The sequence below is a fragment of the Pristiophorus japonicus genome, chromosome 12 (genome assembly GCF_044704955.1).
Source record: "Pristiophorus japonicus isolate sPriJap1 chromosome 12, sPriJap1.hap1, whole genome shotgun sequence".
Lineage (NCBI taxonomy): Eukaryota > Metazoa > Chordata > Chondrichthyes > Pristiophoridae > Pristiophorus > Pristiophorus japonicus.
This window is the reverse complement of record NC_091988.1, coordinates 51,669,095-51,687,795: the sequence shown is the minus strand read 5'-3', so window position 1 is coordinate 51,687,795 and position 18,701 is coordinate 51,669,095. Positions and strand designations below refer to the sequence as shown.

At 46.2% G+C, this 18,701-nt stretch overlaps 1 protein-coding gene across 3 annotated transcripts in view; it reads right to left on the bottom strand.

The window, feature by feature from the left end:
• Positions 1–18,701, bottom strand: part of LOC139277247 (kelch domain-containing protein 8B-like) — a 161,652-nt gene that overhangs the window by 66,866 nt on the left and 76,085 nt on the right. For all 3 annotated transcript variants that reach the window (XM_070895451.1, XM_070895449.1, XM_070895450.1), the window contains 2 exons: positions 10,709–10,873; positions 7,924–8,148 (listed from right to left, as the gene is read on the bottom strand). In XM_070895451.1, coding sequence (XP_070751552.1) covers positions 7,924–8,148; positions 10,709–10,873 — 390 coding nt within the window. The remainder of the gene's footprint in view (positions 1–7,923; positions 8,149–10,708; positions 10,874–18,701) is intronic.

Below are 18,701 nucleotides of genomic sequence, written 5' to 3'. Positions count from 1 at the left end.
TGCACTGTGGTAAACTCTCTAGTCCCTTCAATCAGGCACCATCCCATTAGATGCTGTTGAAGAATTCATAATTTCGACAGTGGAGTTTTTCTTGGTTTTCTGAAATAAATTTGTGACCCTTTCAACCAAGCAGTCTTGTTAGCAGCAACTGTGACATAGCATGTTCTGCTCTGTCATACTTGTGCCAGAAGACAGCAAACTGCAAACAGATCCCAGCACAAGTAGACGCATATATAAAAAGCAACGATGAGGGTATATGCCAGTCACAAGTTTTGAAAATCCACAAGAAAATCTAATTATACTCATAGGAAGACAGCCTTTCTGCCTTAAGGGAGCAAACAGTAATGCAGTGGTAATGGTGTTCAGCGAGTAGGGATATATGGGACAAGTCGATGAGATCAGTTAGGGACAGGACTATCAGAATTGACTTACTGTATCAATGCAATTCTATCATTCTTTTACTGGGTATTTATTTGTCTTTTCTATACATCCTCTTGCTTCATTGAGCGTGTCTCTTTAATTCCTCACCAGCCGTACAATGCAAATGAAGAAACTGGACAGTTGAGCACTTTAGGAGGAGAGTAACTTCCAAGTGGTATCTGATGAAGCCTGAAGGTGCCCTTCAGAAAGCTAAATTAAGCTAAGCCACAACATTATAGGAATTATTTTGGCCCTGAAATTCCAGTCTGAGGCTTCTTTCGGACGAACGCCTCTGACCGGAGAATTTTTACGAATTTACCTGGTGGTCCTGGAAAAGCATGGGATTCTGGTGAGGAGGCCTTCTCTTCCCACGCTGCGATGCGCACTCCCGTCCTCCAGGTTCCCACGCAGAAGATGCAGTCACAATCAATCAGGTACAATATTCCACAGCTTTCTCATTAATAGCAATGAGAACTCTGTATCTACTTGCTATTAATGAGAAAAAAACCAAATACACTAAATACAATAAAAAATAGAAAACACACCTCACATAATTAAAATTAATTGACATTAAAGTTAATAAATGTATTAGAAAAAAACATTCCGATTTTTAAAAAAGTTTTTTTAATTATGGTTTAAAATAAACTTATTGTAGTGCGCAGGGTTTTTAACAATAAAATGTGTTTTTAAAATTTAATTTTATTATGTTTTTGTGTGTTTTAAACTCTTACGCCTGTAAAAGTAGGCTATGCACCTGCTTTTATCAGGCGCAACAGTTTTGAGGACATTTGCTGGGCAAGATATGGGTAAATACCATAATCTTGCCCTTGCAAATGTCCTCGCTCCCGAGATACAGAGAATCTGTCGAGCTCCAGCTTGACAGATCGGAAAAGCCGGTTTTCAGCACATGCACATTGTGCGTTGAAAACTGCCTTTTGCGATGCCTTCCCAGGTCCATACGGAACCGGAGAGGCCGGAATTTCCAGGCCAATGATGTCCTAATCATTTAGTGTCAGCTGTGGTTCAGTGGGTAGCATTCTCGCCTCTAAGTTAGCAAGTTGTGGATTCAAATTCCACTCCAGGGACTTGAGCACAAAAATCTAGGCTGACACTCCAGTGCAATGCTGAGGCAGTTGCACATTCAGATGTGCCTTCTTTCGGATGAGACGTTAAACAGAGGCCCGGTCTACTCAGGTGGATGTAAAAGATCCCGTGGCACTATTTCGAAGAAGAGCAGGGGAGTTATCCCCAGTGTCCTGGCCAATATTTATCCCTCAATCAGCATAACAAAATCAGCTTATCTTGTCATTACCAAATTGCTGTTTGTGGGAGCTTGCTACGCGCAAATTGGCTGCCGCGTTTCCCACATTACAACAGTGACTACACTCCAAAAGTATATTGGCTGTAAAGCATTTTGAGATGTCCGGTGGTTGTGAAAGGCGCTATATAAATGCACTAAGCTGGGTGGCAGTGAGAGCTGCGAGGAGGATGCTAAGAGGCTGAAGAGGGACTTGGACTTGTTAGGTGAGTGGGCAAATGCATGGCAGATGCAGTATAATGTGGATAAGTGTGAGGTTATCCACTTTGGTGGCAAAAACAGGAAGGTAGATTATTATCTCAATGGTGACAGATTAGTAAAAAGGGAGGTGCAACGAGACCTGGGTGTCATGGTACATCAGTCATTGAAGGTAGGCATGCAGGTACAGCGGGCAGTAAAGAAAGCAAATGGCATGCAGGGCTTCATAGCAAGGGGATTTGAGTATAGGAGCAGGGAGGTCTTACTGCAGTTGTACAGGGCCTTGGTGAGACCACACCTTGAGCATTGTGTGCAGTTTTGGTCTCCTAATCTGAGGAAGGACATTCTTGCTATTGAGGGAGTGCAGCGAAGGTTCACCAGACTGATTCCCGGGATGGCAGGACTGACATATGAGGAGTGAACTGGATTGACTAGGCCTTTATTCACTGGAGTTTAGAAGAATGAGAGGGGATCTCATAGAAACATATAAAATTCTGACGGGATTGGACAGGTTAGATGCAGGAAGAATGTTCCCGATGTTGGGGAAGTCCAGAACCAGGGGTCACAGTCTGAGGATAAGGGGTAAGCCACTTAGGACCGAGATGAGGAGAAACTTTTTCACTCAAGAGAATTGTGAACCTGTGGAATTCTCTACCGCAGAGAGTTGTTGGGGCCAGTTCGTTAGATATATTCAAAATGGAGTTAGATGTGGCCCTTACGGCTAAAGGGATCAAGGGGTATGGAGAGAAAGCAGGAATGGGGTACTGAAATTGCATGATCAGCCATGATCTTATTGAATGGTGGTGCAGGCTCGAAGGGCCAAATGGCCTACTCCTGCACCTATTTTCTATGTTTCTTTGTAAGTATTTCTTTCTTTTTCTAATAATCAAAAAAAAAACTATTTGTAAAGGATGGAAACAATTGCTTTTAAAATTATTCTTTCGCAGTTCTATTTGCAAGTGTTTCTTTAATCTGTTACTTTTATACTTTCTTTTTCAACTTTATTTAAATGGTTGCTCCTGTGCTTTTAGCTGTTTTTCCTTTGAATTGTCCAACAAATATATGTGTTTGTACACAAGATAGGTGGGAGAAGGGCTATAACCAAATGCATTTTCTAGTGGGGGGTGCACTATACATCTGGAGAGTATACTAACAGTAGGAGGAGGAGAATATCTGAGGGATATACTAATGGGAAGTGCATATCCAAGAAGGGACCTTATATTCAGAGAGGAATAGGAATTACAGTATTTATTACATTTTGAAAAAGAAAAAGAATTTTCAGCTGAAGGTTTTTAGGTTTTTTTTGTAATTTTCTTGAGCGTCTTTTTGGGTGAGCGATCATTTGGGCGCAATATGGGCGAAATGCCGAAAGTAGCGCTCGGCAATAATCTGGGCGATATTTGGGTGCTCATTTCCATTATAAACAGTAATCTGGGCCTTACACGAATGATGACATCAGATTTTATAAAATAGGCTGGGCGATTCAGCTCATTCCTGTATGCCGAAAGTTGCGCCAGCGATAAATGGGCGATAATCGGGCACTGGTTTCCATTTATCATCAAATATGGGCGATAAACAGCATCTCGGCGCTTATATGGGTGCTAAATGGGTGAATATGTGCCGAAAGTCCAGCCCTAGCTCTTCGTTCTCATTCAAATGATTGAATAACCTTTAGTTCTATGCAATTTGGTCAATGCAACTTCAATTAGAAGAAGTGCTGCTGGAAAACAGAGGAAATGTTATTGGATGTGACATTTGAGTCAATCTGTGTAATCTCCTCCACACTCTTGAGTAGTGTGGATGATACACAGCCTCTGACCCTGACTATTCTTAGTAACAGGCATGGTGAACTGCATTACTGATAAAATAGAGACATTTCTGGGTCCTGGTGTTATATCTGTTCTGTATTGATGTGGATAGATGCTGTTTCTCTGCACTATTTATACACAGCAGGGAGTGGGAGGGATTGAGGGGGGAGGGGCATGACTATCTCCAGTTCCAGTAGCAATACTAAATCCCTGATGACAAAAATGGGTGAATTTTATAAGTGAAATTTGAGTAGATTGCAATTTGCAGGTCAGGGTGTCCACTTTTCCAAGCTGCCACTGAGGCGCAGCAGGTAATTTAACCATGTGTGCAGTAAGGACATTGAGATCAAAAAGTCATGGTGCCACGAGCAAGACTTTCAATTCTGCCAGTGCCTTACGAGCTTGACCCCTTTGGAATTCCCAGAGTCACGTCAACTGGTGGATTGTTGCCAGGTGCCCATGCAGTACAGCGGTGCCTGCTATATGGGGCGAGAGGCAGAAAGGTGCTTGGCAAAAGAGGCGACATGAGGAAAACCACTTACGCAGCGAGTGGTTAGGATTTGGAACGCATTGCCTGATAGGGTGTGAATACGGATTCAATAGCAGCCTTCAAAATGGAATTGGATAAATACTTGAAGGAGAAAAAATTGCAGAGATATGGGGACTAACTAGATTACTCTTTGAAAAAGCTGACACAGACTTGATGGGCCGAATGGCCTCCTTCAGGTGCGACAAAATCCGGAGCTCCGGAATCCGGAATGTTCCAGAATCCGGACACCAGGCCAATCCGTGGCGGGGTAGTCTGGAAACTGGAAAATGTTCTGAAATCCGGACTCTCCCGCCCCGGCCGCCCGACCCCCCCCAACCTCCGGCCCGACCTCCCCTTGCCCGACCTCCGGCCGCCCGAAACACCCCAGCCTCCGGCCCAACCCCCCCCAGCCTCCGACCCGACCTCCCCCAGCCTCTGGACCCGACCTCCCCCAGCCTCCGACCCGACCTCCCCCAGCCTCCGACCCGACCTCCCCCAGCCTCCGACCCGACCTCCCCCAGCCTGCGACCCGACCTCCCCCAGCCTCCGACCCGACCTCCCCCAGCCTCCGACCCGATCTCCTCCGTCCTCCGGCCGCCCGACCTCCCTCAGCCTCTGGCCCGACCTCCCCCAGCCTCAGGCCCGACCTCCCCCAGCCTCAGGCCCGACCTCCCCCAGCCTCTGACCCGACCTCCCCCAGCCTCCGGCCCGACCTCCTCCGACCTCCGGCCGCCCGACCTCCCGTAGTCTCCGGCCCGACCTCCCCCAGCCTCCGGCCGTCGACCTCCCCCAGACTCCGGCCCGACCTCCCCCAGCCTCCGGCCCGACCTCCTCCGACCTCCGGCCGCCCGACCTCCCTTAGTCTCCGGCCCGATCTCCCCCAGCCTCCGGCCGTCGACCTCCCTCAGCCTCCGGCCCGACCTCCCCCAGCCTCCGGCCCGACCTCCTCCGACCTCCAGCCGCCCGACCTCCCTTAGTCTCCGGCCCGATCTCCCCCAGCCTCCGGCCGCCGACCTCCCCCAGACTCCGGTTCGACCTCCCCCTGCCTCTGACCCGACCTTCCCCAGCCTCCAACCCGACCTCCTCCGACCTCCGGCCGCCCAACCTCCCTCAGCCTCTGGCCCGACCTCCCCCAGCCTCAGGCCTGACCTCCCCCAGCCCGACCTCCTCCAACCTCCCCCTGCCCGACCTCCTCCGACCACCCGACCCCCCACCATCCTCCGGCCGCCCGACCTCTCTCAGCCTCTGACCCGACCTCCCCCAGCCTCTGACCCAACCTTCCCCAGCCTCTGACCCGACCTCCCCCAGCCTCCGACCCGACCTCCTCCGACCTCCAGCCGCCCGACCTCCCTCAGCCTCCGGCCCGACCTCCCCCAGCCTCAGGCCTGACCTCCTCCAGCCCGACCTCCTCCAACCTCCCCCTGCCCGACCTCCTCCGACCTCCCGACCTCCCCCAGCCTCCGACCTGACCTCCTCCGACCTCCGGCCGCCCGACCTCCCTCAGCCTCTGGCCCGACCTCCCCCGGCCTCCGGCCCGACCACCCCCCAGCTCCCAGCCCGACCCCCTCCGACCTGCGGCCACCCGACCTTGCCCAGTCTCTAGCCTGATCTCCCCCAGCTCCCAGCCCAACCTTCCCCGGCCTCTGACGCGACCTCCCCCAGCCTGCGGCCACTCGACCTCCCCCGGCCTCCGGCCAAACCTCCGGCTGCCCGACCTCCCCTGACCCAATGTCCTCCAACCTCCAGCGGCCCGATCTCCGTCGGTCAAACCGACGCCCCCTCCCCGCCGGCCCAACCGACCTCCCCTACCCTATCCTACCTACCTACCTCTCTCCCTCGGCCCAGGAAAAGAGGTTCCGAAATCCAGAAATACCTGGAATCCGGAATGGTCCCGAGGTTTCCGGTTTTCAGACATCACATCTTTACTAATCTATGATTCTATGATTTTCCCCTCCACAACTCTGATGCAAAAGTAAATGAATAAAGTAACCAGCATTTCTACCGTTGAAAGTAGCAGTGACCAATTGCACAAGTGCTGAGCAATGGGCACTCCTGTAGTGACTGCAGCACACCATCATCTTCTTGGCCTTCCATAACTTGCTGCTGCTCCATATTTAAGTCCACGGTGAAACCTCTGATCCACACCAATATATTGCTACATAATGTTACAATTTTGCCCACCTTTAATAAAGAACATTCTTACTCTCCCTCCCAAAGCTTCCAAGTATTGCTTTAGTTCTCAAAATGTCTGCTCTGCAAAGGTCTCCTGTATCTCTCAGTGTATCTGATCTCTGCTGGGTGGAAGGAGGAGAATTGTTATTTATATTGTATCTCTCAGAATTGTGACAAACTGGTAGAAATTAGTCTGGGCTCGGCAGTGGGCGAGCAACGCACGCCTGAACAGAGAGGCCCGAGGCCCAATTTCAGGTTGATGGAAAGTTAGGCAGCCTAAGGCACGAGCAGCACAAGATATTCAATGTTGCTATACATTTTAGTATATTTGTTTAATTTTAACAAAAATGATGTGAGTTTATATATGGTGTTCGTTTAATAGCTATCTACCCCTTATTCCCTTATCTCTTAACTAATTAGGGGTTATTGGGAGCAGGCAGGGAAGTGGACCTGAATCCATGATCAGATCAGCCATGATCATATTAAATGACGGAGGGGTTTGAGGGGCTGTATGGCCTACTCCTGCTCCTATTTCTTATGTTCTTATATTCTTATAGTTCAAACAGGATGGGAGAATTCAATTATCAAGATATGTTTCAGCTTGCTGTACAAGCTCAGTGTTAGTTGGTACCTGTGACTTGAAATGAAAACAATATTCTTAATAATAATGATAAACATAAAAAGCCCATGACACAGCAGAAACCTAGGGGTGAGGTGATCAACCAAGTGCTAATAGATACTTCAGCATAGTGTTCACAAAGAAGAATTCTATTTTTTTTTCTATTGGACTAAATTTACTGAAATGAAACATTGCAACCCACATAACTAGGGAAACACTTCAGCAGAAATGCTCCAATGGTTATCCGCAGGTGTCTTGAATATCCAGAATCTCTGCTTGCTGTGAATTGTAATCACCAATGGCACTTTCCTCCCCCTTATGAGCAGCAGATTAATGAACAATATTGAAGCAAAAGGCTGTGAATACTGTGAACATCTAAACTTAAAGGACATTTCACAGCACAGATATGAAAGAAAAATATTTGCGGCCACTCTCTTAATTTTTCACTAATCCCTGCGTGGCTGCAAGATTTTGTTTTGTAGTGAGCAAGCTACACGATGGTTGTGGCTGGGTTCTCTTTAGCTCTCCCCCACCTCTGTGTTGGAGCACTCAGCACGTTGAAGCATATCTCTGCGTTTCCAATTTCAGCTACATCACTGCGGAGAGACCTGCTGAAAGGAAGCCAAGCACTTCAGCAAAAACAGGGGGAAAAAGAAATTACAGAAAGAGGCAAGCTTAGAATGCTCTTCCTTGCACCCAGTTGAGCGAAGCACTGGCATAGGTTGGAACCCATTTTCTGGAAGACCTGCCCTCTGAGCGGCAGCTGGTGCGGAGCTCAGGTAGATCGAGGAATAAAAAAATGAGTGGAAAGACGTACAGAACGTTTGCCATCAAAAAAAAAAAGAAATATTTAACTTGCCTTGTTCTATGTCAAACACTTCCACTGTATTGACAAAGTGTGGCCTGGAGTAGAAGTTGTGAGGGCCTGGCTGCTGAAGACCTCCGAGACTGTAAAAGCATTTTTCAGTCATAGCACAATTAGCAAACGCACGGCGGCTGGGAATGCTAGGATATTTGGTCCAACTCTTTGTTTCCAGGTCTAAGGCCTCAAAGGCAGTCACAGGTAGTTTACCCTGTCTTCCTCCTAACAAAACAAAGAGTTTGGTTCACTGTAGTACATGTATTACTTTCCGGACATTTAGCTTGTGACAGAATTAAATTTGGACAATGCGATTTTACTGTAGAGAATGCTCATTTAATTTTGTGACAACTACTGTTGACAATGCTAAAAGTTTGTGCGAGCCAGTGAGTGCTTCGTTTTTCAAGGAGACATTATCATTTTAGAGTTCAGTAACCCTCTGTAAATATATCTAGGTGCATATTGGAGCAGAAATCTGTCACGCCCAGTTTTAGGCATGAAGGCCGCAACACGTGCCTGTATCAGGAGGCCCAAGAAAGGCCCGAACTTGGGCCTCAGGCTTCATCTGTGTTTATCCATCACAGGCAGCTCTGTCTGCTCCATGAATGAATTTCAGGCCACCTCCTTCGCCGGCAGTGCCCCGAGATGAATGCCCAGGGGAGGAGGGGTAGTGGGGGTGTCGGGGGGCCTGGAACAATGGGAGGGGTGGTTTATCGCTACTGGTGGCAATTGTCAGGACTGCTATGGAGCTGGAATGAGCCCTCCTTCTCCTAAAGGAAACTTACTGAAGCTCTGGCTATGTCTCATGAATGATATCTACTTTGCTCAACATAGATGTGACTGTCATTGTGGATGAGCATGAGGTATCGCTGTCCCAGATACCACAGATCAGTTTCAGATCTAACCAAATGCCAATATGCCTAATTGCACAAGCACATTTGATAACTATCAGGGAGCCAAATTCCCTCAGCTGTTCCATCGGATTCCCGCCAAAATCTGATGGGAGTCTAGCAGAATGGCACAGAAAAATGCCAGGATCCAGATATACTAGGTCCCAAAGTTAGAAACATAGAAAATAGGTGCAGGAGGAGGCCGCTCAGCCCTTCGAGCCTGCACCACCATTCAATAAGATCATGACTGATCACTCACCTCAGTACCCCTTTCCTGCTTTCTCTCCAAACCCCTTCATCCCTTTAGCCGTAAGGGCCCTATCTAACTCCTTCTTGAGGATTTCCTGCTTGGCCTTGAATAGGACAGAGCTTCCACCTACCTATTCCAAGGCCACTAACATGGAAAAGCCGGGGCCGGGGCTGGGGCCCTCCAATGCTGGGAGTTCCCACTTCCCTGGCCATAAAGGGCCCAGTGTAACACTGCAGTCCTGGTACACTCAGTGAGATGAAATATACCGGCCTCCAGAAAAATGAAACTGGGCCCCACTCGGGAGGGGGTTCCATATAGGAAAGCATCTCAAACACCTGAAGATAGGGAGCACCATCACCTGCAAGTTCCCCTCCAAGTCACACATCATCCTGACTTAGAAATATATCGCCGTTCCTTCATCGTCACTGGGCCCAAATCCTGGAACTCCCTCCCTAACAGCACTGCGGGAGTTCCTTCACCACATGGACTGCAGTGGTTCACGTAGGCGGCTCACCAGCACCTTTTCAAGGGCAATTAGGGATGGGTAATAAATTCTGGCCTTTGCCAGCGACGCCTACAGCCCTGAACAAATAATTTAAAAAAGGCACTTTTTGAAAAAATGATGAACAGGAGCCAGGGGCAGGACTGTATAGGGCCTCCAGGAGGGTGGTGCAGGGGAAATCTGGATTCCTCCCTCCAACAGCGGCTAGACACTGCAGTTTCTGCCAGCATGAGGCAGAGAGCACCGATAGTGGCACAAGCATTCACCGACCCCATGCTTATTAAGGTGCACTCCCACTAACCGCAAGCTCCACTTGGGTCAGTGCTGGAGGGCCCAGGATGTAACCCCCAAGATTGCACCCCATGCGTTTTTGGAGTATATTAAAGGTACCTCGATTCACATCTTCATTCCTGTACCAACATGCCCTACATTTTGACTCCTTTAATTCAGTACTGGTTTCCTAACAAGCCAACATGGCAGTCTGAAAGGACTACTGACTTCAGAACTAAAGGTGCTCAAGTTTGAACCAACCATGGGACATAACCCAATCTGAATGAGTGATCTCAGACTGCCTCGAGTTAGAGAGATCCAGGCAATCTGGGCTTGTTAGGAAACCAGTACAGCACAATCAGCACAATCCCCAACCCCCACCTCCAAACCACCTCCCCACAGAGAAAACAGGTCAGCAACAGCGACCGACTTGTAGATCGGCAAAAAAAACCATGCAGATTTCCTCATTCTCTTGAGTATATTCAATACTGAGATCGATAGATTTTTGGACATTAAGGGAATCAAGGGATATGGAGATTGGGCGGGAAAGTGGAGTGGAGGTAGAAGATCAGCCATGACATTGAATGGCGGAGCAGGCTCGAAGGGCCTCATGGCCGATTCCTGCTCCTATTTCTTATGTTCTTAATCTCAAGGACAAAGAACGAATAAATTGCTTCAGCCGTTCAACCAGCACTGTTCCCAGCACAGGCACAACCGTGCTAGGAACCCTCAATGCCCTCCTCCAACAAGTACTTCAAATAAACAGTAGCACCTGACTATTCTGAAAATACAACTAAAGAAACTGGTAAGTGTTGATACAGAAGGCAACAACAACAACAACTGATATGCAGCCTGCCAGAAGTGGTCATTTACCTAGGACATAGATTTTATTTCCCTTAAGGAAAGCAGAGGCTGCATACTGTGGTGTGGGCATCGGTGGTAGAGGTTGCCAATGATCTCTGGCTGGGTCATACACACGTACCAGTGCTTGTGGAGCAGCATCTGAGCCCATTCCTCCCAAAGCATACACCCTGCCATCTGAAACAGAAACCACATAATCATGTTAGGAGTGTAATAATGCAATAATAACTGAAACCAATATAGTTAGAATTGGATACACTTCTTCTTCTTAGGTGGTCCCTCGAATCGAGGATGACTTGCTTCCACGCCAAAAAGGAATGTGTTAGAACATAAGAACATAAGAAATAGGAGCAGGAGTAGGCCATACGGCCCCTCAAGCCTGCTCCACCATTTAATATGATCCTGGCTGATCCGATCATGGACTCAGCTCCACTTCCCCGCCCATTCCCCATAACCCCTTATTCCCTTATCGGTTAAGAAACTGTCCATCTCTGTCTTAAATTTATTCAATGACCCAGCTTCCACAGCTCTCTGAGACAGCGAATTCTATAGATTTACAACCCTCTGAGAGAAGAAATTTCTCCTCATCTCAATTTTAAATGGGTGGCCCCTTATTCTAAAATTATGCCCCGTTCAATGAATTAGGTGTTTCAATGAAGGACCTAATATTCCAGGTCCCGAACTGCATATTGAAGAATGGAAGATGCCTGTGCATGGATTTTTTTTTAGCATGTGGTGGCCGTTGCACACCAGCCACCACACGGGATACACTATGATTATGATGGCTTACATGTCCTGTTAAGTATTAAAGCCAGTAGGTTTCGACTAGCACCACTACAGTTAAATCTAACCACACCAGATGCATTTGTCTTTATAAACAGTCTGTTCACAAGTCTGTATGCAAAAATAATATTTATCAAATACAGCTTGAGTGTATTGAATTACTATACTATAATTCAAGTCATTGTTCAAGACTCTTATTCCTTGTTTATATTGACTCTTGTCTCATGCAGATCGCACATTATGAATGTGAGTTTGTATTATACTGGATGAGTGCCATTTTTATGGCCAAACCTCAGTGGAGATTCTTCACTGCAGCTCATGTCACAGCAGCAATAACCCGGGCAATATGCTTACAGCCTAAGACAGCTTTCTGTTGCAGTGGATTGGTATTGGGTGTCACACCTCACTCAAAGAATTCTTAGTATTTCGCACTTACACAATTCCTCGATTTGGCTTATGCCAAAATTTACACTAGCCGATCTGCCGACTGCAACTTACACTGAAATTTTCTGAGAATCTCACTAGCATAGCCAGAACGTAAAAACTAGTGTGAAACAAATAGAAATCAGCGCAATCAATATGGGCTCGGGAAAAATGTAGAGTATATGCCACCTTCCATCTTTAAGTGTCCCTTTACCTACTGATATTATGAAAATTAAAGTTTGACATCATCAAACCATTATTTATGCACATTAAGTACAGCAAACAAAATGCAATCATGGAACTTTTTTTCTTTTTAATGTAACAGATTCTGTTGTCTTAAAACATTCAAAAATATAGAAAATAAAGTGCTGGTAATATTACTAAGGAGAAATTAAAAAGTGGCTATAGCGTGACCAGAAATAGGAATTTTGGGGATGAAATTGCCCCTTTGCGCAGGGCCAGTTAGCTGGAGCGCTAATACGTTAGAACGTGGGCACGGTGGCCACATCGACCCACGCAGGTTTTCCCCCAGGGCTCTGCCTGCGAAAAGTGGTTTGCGCAGCGTCCCGCGACGATGACGTCATCACCGTGCATGCCGACCTCTTATCGCCCCGCGCCGATCCCTTTGCGCCCCACGGGAGCGAGGCCTGCGTGGGGCGATGCGACCGAGAAGCTGTGGTGGCTGCAGCCGCCCTTAAAGGGGAGGAGCCGCCGCAACGGCCGCCAGCTCTTTTGTCAATGGCGGCCGCTGGCTCGGCCGACACCTCCCTGGTGGCCCAGTGGGCGGCAATGAATGTGCTGCTCAGGTCGCAGCGTCCCTCTCCTTTAAGAGAAGGGGAGGGACGTTGCCCCACGAGTGCTGCGCAAACGCCAGGTTAGCGCAGTCAACATTTTTTCGGAACAATGTGCCTAAATCCACGCTGTGGCCGGCGCATTCCGTGCCAGTGCAAATAAATCTCGAGCAGCGAAATGATCGCCCCCAAGCCCAGCGCGGGGCAAATCCGGCTCCTTTGAGTCCTGCCAGCGTCTAAAATTTTGGATAGAAATTTATGCCCTTTCAGAACTTTTGTAAGTACTGGAATGTTACATTCTCTGGTCACTTGCATGAGGACACAGCTAGGTGAATGAGTAAAGTGGGATTTTGGCAGACGTAGCTCAGGAGCATTCAAATGATTGAGGAAATTCACGTATAGCGATCATTCGATGTAAAACCAAAGTAAATCAGTTTGGAAAAGACAATCCATCATCTTATGAGTCTACAAACTGCTGTTGGCAATATTAGAAGGAAAACCCATAACACAATCATATGATGTTCCTCTACCCACTATGTTAATGGCAATGTTAACCCATTTAAAATGAACTGAGCAGTGAGAATTTCCTGTCACAGCATCCTTTACTTTTTGCCATCGTGGGGCAAGATTTCTTCTGTTGTTAGCTGTCACAAATCATCAATCCATTCAGAAAGATGTTGCCACAGCTAGGTCATGGAGGAAATCTCCCCTTATTCCTTTGAGCACGTTTCATTAAAGAAGTGGCTATGACAGACGCACTGGAGACAATTTTGATGTCAGGAATATGAAAATCGTGAGATATATATAACTGGCGGCTGATTCAAAATTGCCTGCATTACACCATCACCCAAAGTCAAAATGACCCCCACTCAATGGAAGTGACAAACATACCATTTTGCTTCAATCAGAACTTCAGTTTGTTTATTTCCCTAGGGAATAGTAGCTCATTTTAATCTATTTTATCACCTAGGCCGGCAGGTTATAGATATCAACTTCCACTAAGGGGCTTGAGTAGGGAAACCCTCCAATACATTAATATTTGGGCAAACTAAAGAGTGGTTGGTGCAATAGTAATAGGAACCAAAACATTTGGAACTTAATCACTGAGAAGCCAATATGTGAAAGGCTTACATTTTGGTGATGACGTGGAATTGTTCCCTGAATAACATTGGGATATGTAAGAGAAATTACGTCTGCTTAAGGTAGGAAGGAAAACTAGGGCTAGACTTTCCACTTTCAGGCTAAGGCCAAAAAAAAATGGGCCTTGTTCCAGTGATGCGGGACCTATCGCCCGTGCTGATCGCCGGCTCAAGGTCCATTTTTTTGTTGCGATTTTCCACTCGGCCTTAGCCCAGCGATGTCAAATGGTGATGTCATTTCTTGGCAATCTCCTGATCGCCCAAAGAAAACGGAAGTGAATGAAAAAAAAAGCTTCCCTAGCAACGCATTACTGCGCATGTGCAGATTGATTTTTTTTTCAGGTTGATGCTTCTTCCCACGTTTTGAGAGGTCAAGGGTCTTCACACATGTTCAGAAGCTCTGAGTGGGTCTGGGAGAGAGAGAGAGAGAGAGAGGAGAAAGGAAGCAGGTCAGAATTACAGATAAATTTAAAGAATGGAGGGAGGTGCAGGAAAGAGAAGGGCCAAACCCTTCAGCGAAGAGGCAAATGAGTCCCTCGTAAATGCTGTCAGCTCCAGGTGGGAGGATCTGACACGGGGTGGGCAGGGGAAACCTCCACGCCGTGCATATCGCAGGAATTGGTCCGAAATAGCCGACGTAGTCACATCAGCCTCCAATGAAACGTGCACACCGGACCAGTGCCGCAAACGGTGGAACAGCCTACTGGCAGCTGCGAGAGTAGTTGAAATTTATATTTATGTATTATTTAATGATCTAAATAGTAACTAGAATCTGCAATGTTATTGGGTTACATTTAAACATAAATACATTTTACGCAACCCAGCATAAAGTTAAATGTTCACTTGTTCACTTGTTATCATTACTTAACTGTTCCCTTTCCATTCTTTCTGAAATGGTCACTTGTTGTCATAAATGAAATGGTCACTTGTTGTCATGACTGAAATGATCACTTGTTGTCATAACTGAAATGGTCACTTGTTAGCGTGACTGAAATGGTCACTTGTTATCATTACTTAAATAGTCACTTGTTCTGTAAAATATTCATTTCTTCTTCTTGTAACGTTTTGGGGATTTTGAGGGAAGGGTGGGTTGGTGCGGGGGGTGGGGGGTTGGAGGGAGGATGTTGTTCATTAGTTCTTTGTTTGTTAATAAAAAAAATTCTACAACTTTTACTTACGTAAGTTTTACAACATACAGTTTTTCATGCAGATTTGTTTGTTTATTCTGTTTCCCCACGGAATATCATTAAATAACTTCACTATGTAAAAGCTACTTAATAAATAATTCCAATATATGCATAAATAAGGTGATAATACCTATTTAGATTCCCTGTCCCAAATTTCTGAGTACAATTTGCATCAATTTTACTCTCTAAATAACTCAGAACAATTCTCCACCTTTCCTCAGAGGCTACAAATGGTGTCCGTAGTGCCCATTTCCCGCTCTAAGGCCCTGAAAAAGCAACTATTTTTGAGCACTCTTTTGGGCCTTGCATCGGCCCAGCGAAGTGCATGCTAAGTGCTGAAACTTGGGATGGGCCTTGTGTGGGCGATCATTTGGGCGATCATCTCCGCGATCAAAGTGGAAGCTTGGGGCCTATTTTTCCGGTGATATTTTGGGCCTAGTTTCCACTTTTTGCTCAAAATGGGCGATAGAGGTCCGTTTTGGGCCATAGATGGGTCTTAGATGGGCGATAGCCCCTAGACTCTTGTTCTCACATGAAAGAGTAAAGAGATTGTAGCAGAAAAGGACAAAGATGACATTACAATTAACCTAAAGAATAAAAGGTTGAGAATGCTAATTGATTCATCGACTTGCTCTCAGAAGCTGTGTTCAGAGAAGGAACTGTAAAAAGGCAACAGAATTCTCACAGAATTTAGTCAGACAGCTCCATATTTCAAAAAGCTAAATAAAGTCTGGCGAAACAGCAGTGTACACTGACAAGTTAATTGACAGTCTTTCATTAATCAAGTACTAAAGTAATTTAACGAACAACCACCTCATAGCAGAATCTTGCAACTGCATTTGTCTCCTGAATGAGTAGAATAAGCTCCCATATTTACTACTGAAATCCTCCACTAAATCAAGGGGCTGAAGTTGGCAGGCTAGCAGTGGAGCAGGAATGCGACCCACTAATGTGAATTAGTCACTAACTTGCAATCTCCTCCTGGGACCCTCAGTTGCTATGGGGGATGGGTTTAGAGCATTAATATCGCTCCTGATAGGTTCACCACCATGTGGGGGGAGAGGGAAATATAGTTCCGATGCGGCAGCTAAGTGAAAAGGAACATCACTTTCTGAGTAGCAGGAGGAAGAACAGAAGCAATATGTGAAACAGCAGCAGCATCTTTGGGGGGCCACCAGCTGCAAGGGCCACCAATCTTTCTTCATTGCTCTACTATTTAGAATGCAGCAAGCTACAATCATTCATGAGACTCTCAATGAGTATTGCAGGACTCCACCAGATTTATCCAGATGACTAAAATGGGACTTGAGAATTCCGAAGGTCTGCTCTATGACACATCTTGTACTGACATGGAGCTCATTAAATCTGCTGCCTTTACTGGAGACATCAGTGCTGACCACCAATCAACCATCCACAGGGCCATTGAACCCCTCGAGCCTACTCCGCCATTCAATGAGATCATGGTTGATCTGCGACCTAACTCCATATCCCTTAATACTTAGGTTAACAAAAAGCTATCACTCTCCAATTTAAAATTAACAATTGATCTAGCATCAATTGCCATTTGCAGAAGAGAGTTCCAAACTTCTACCATTCTTAGTGTGTAGAAGTATTTCCTAATTTCACTCTGAAAGGACTGGTTCTCATTTTTAGACTACGCCCCCTTGTCCTAGACTCCCCAAGCAGCGGAAATAGTTTCTCTCTAACTTCTCTATCTGTTCCCTTAATATCATGAAAACTTCAACCAGATTGCCCCTTAACCTTCTAAATTCTAGGGAATACAAACCTAATTTGTGTAATCTCTCCTCGTAATTTAACCCTTGGGTCCAGGTATTATTCTGGCAAACCAACACTGCACTCCGTCCAAGGCCAATATATCCTTCCTAAGGTGTGGTGCCCAGAACTGCTCACAGTGCTCCAGGTGTGGCCTAACCAGGGCTTTATATAGCTGCAGCTTAACTTCTACCCCCTTGTATTCTAGTCGTTTAGATATATCTAGACAGGCCAGCATTCCATTAGCCTTTCTGATTATTCTCTGTACCTGTTCCTGACATTTTAATGATCAATGTACCTGGACCCCCCGAGTCTCTTTGGACCTCCACTGTTTTTAGCTTTTCACCATTTAGAAATGACCTTGTTCTATCCTTTTTAGGTTCAAAGTGGATGACCTCACATTTACCTACATTGAAATCCATTTGCCACAGTTTTGCCCATTTACGTAATCTATCAATATCCTTTGTGCTTTCATCTACACTGCCTACACAATGCTGCCTATCTCTGTGTCATCGGCAAATTTGGATATGTGGCTTTCTATGCCATCATCTAAGCCGATAATAAATACTGCCAATAGTTGAGGCCCCAAGACAGATTCCTGCAGGCCAAAACTAGTCACATCCTGCCAATTTGAGTACCTACCCATTATCCCTATTCTCTGTCTCCTGCTGCTCAACCAATTTTCCTAACCAGGTCAATAATTTTCCCTCAGTTCTGTGGGCTTCTACCTTAGTTAACAGTCACTTTATCAAATGCCTTCTGGAAGTCCATAAAAATAGCATCGAGACATTCCCCTGTCCAATACTATATGGTCAGCTCCTCAAAAAATGCAGTCAGGTTTGTCAGGCATGATCTACCTTTTACAAATCCATGCTGGATCTCTCTGACCAACTAAAAGTTTTTGAGGTGTTCAGTCATCCTATCCTTAATTATAGACTAGTAATTTCTCGACAACAGATGTTAGGCTAATTGGTCTATAATTCCCTGGTTTCCCTCTCTCTCACCGTTCTTTAAATAGCAGAGTGACATAGAAACATAGAAACGTAGAAAAATAGGTGCAGGAGTAGGCCATTCGAGCCTGCACCACCATTCAATAAGATCATGGCTGATCATTCCTTCAGTACCCCTTTCCTGCTTTCTCTCCATACCCCTTGATTCCCTTAACTGTAAGAGCAATATCTAACTTCCTTTTGAATATATCCAGTGAACTGGCATCAACAACTCTCTGCGGTAGGGAATTCCACAAGTTAACAACTCTCTAAGTGAAGAAGTTTCTCCTCATCTCAGTCCTAAATGGCCTTCCCCTTATCCTAAGACTATGTCCCCTGGTTCTGGACTTCCCCAACATCGGGAACATTTTTCCCGCATCTAACCTGTCCAGTCCCATCAGAATCTTATATGTTTCTATGAAATCCCCTCTCATCCTTCTAAACTCCAGTGAATAAAGGCCCAGTTGATCCAGTCTCTCCTCATATGACAGCCCAGCCATCCCTGGAATCAGTCTGGTGAACCTTCGCTGCACTCCCTCAATAGCAAGAACGTCCTTCCTCAGACTAGGAGACCAAAACTGAACACAATATTCCAGGTGAGCCTCACTAAGGCCCTGTACAACTGCAGTAAGACCTCCCTGCTTCTATAATCAAATCCCCTAGCTATGAAAACCAACATAGCATTTGTCTTCTTTACCGCCTGCTGTACCTGCGTGCCCACTTTCAGTGACTGATGAACCATGACACCCAGATCTCATTGCACCTCCCCTTTTCCTAGTCTGCCGCCATTCAGATAATATTCTGCCTTCGTGTTTTTGCCCCCAAAATGAATAACCTCACATTTATCCACATTATACTGCATCTGCCATGCATTTGCCCACTCACCAAGTCACCTTGCAGCCTCTTAGCATCCTCCTCAC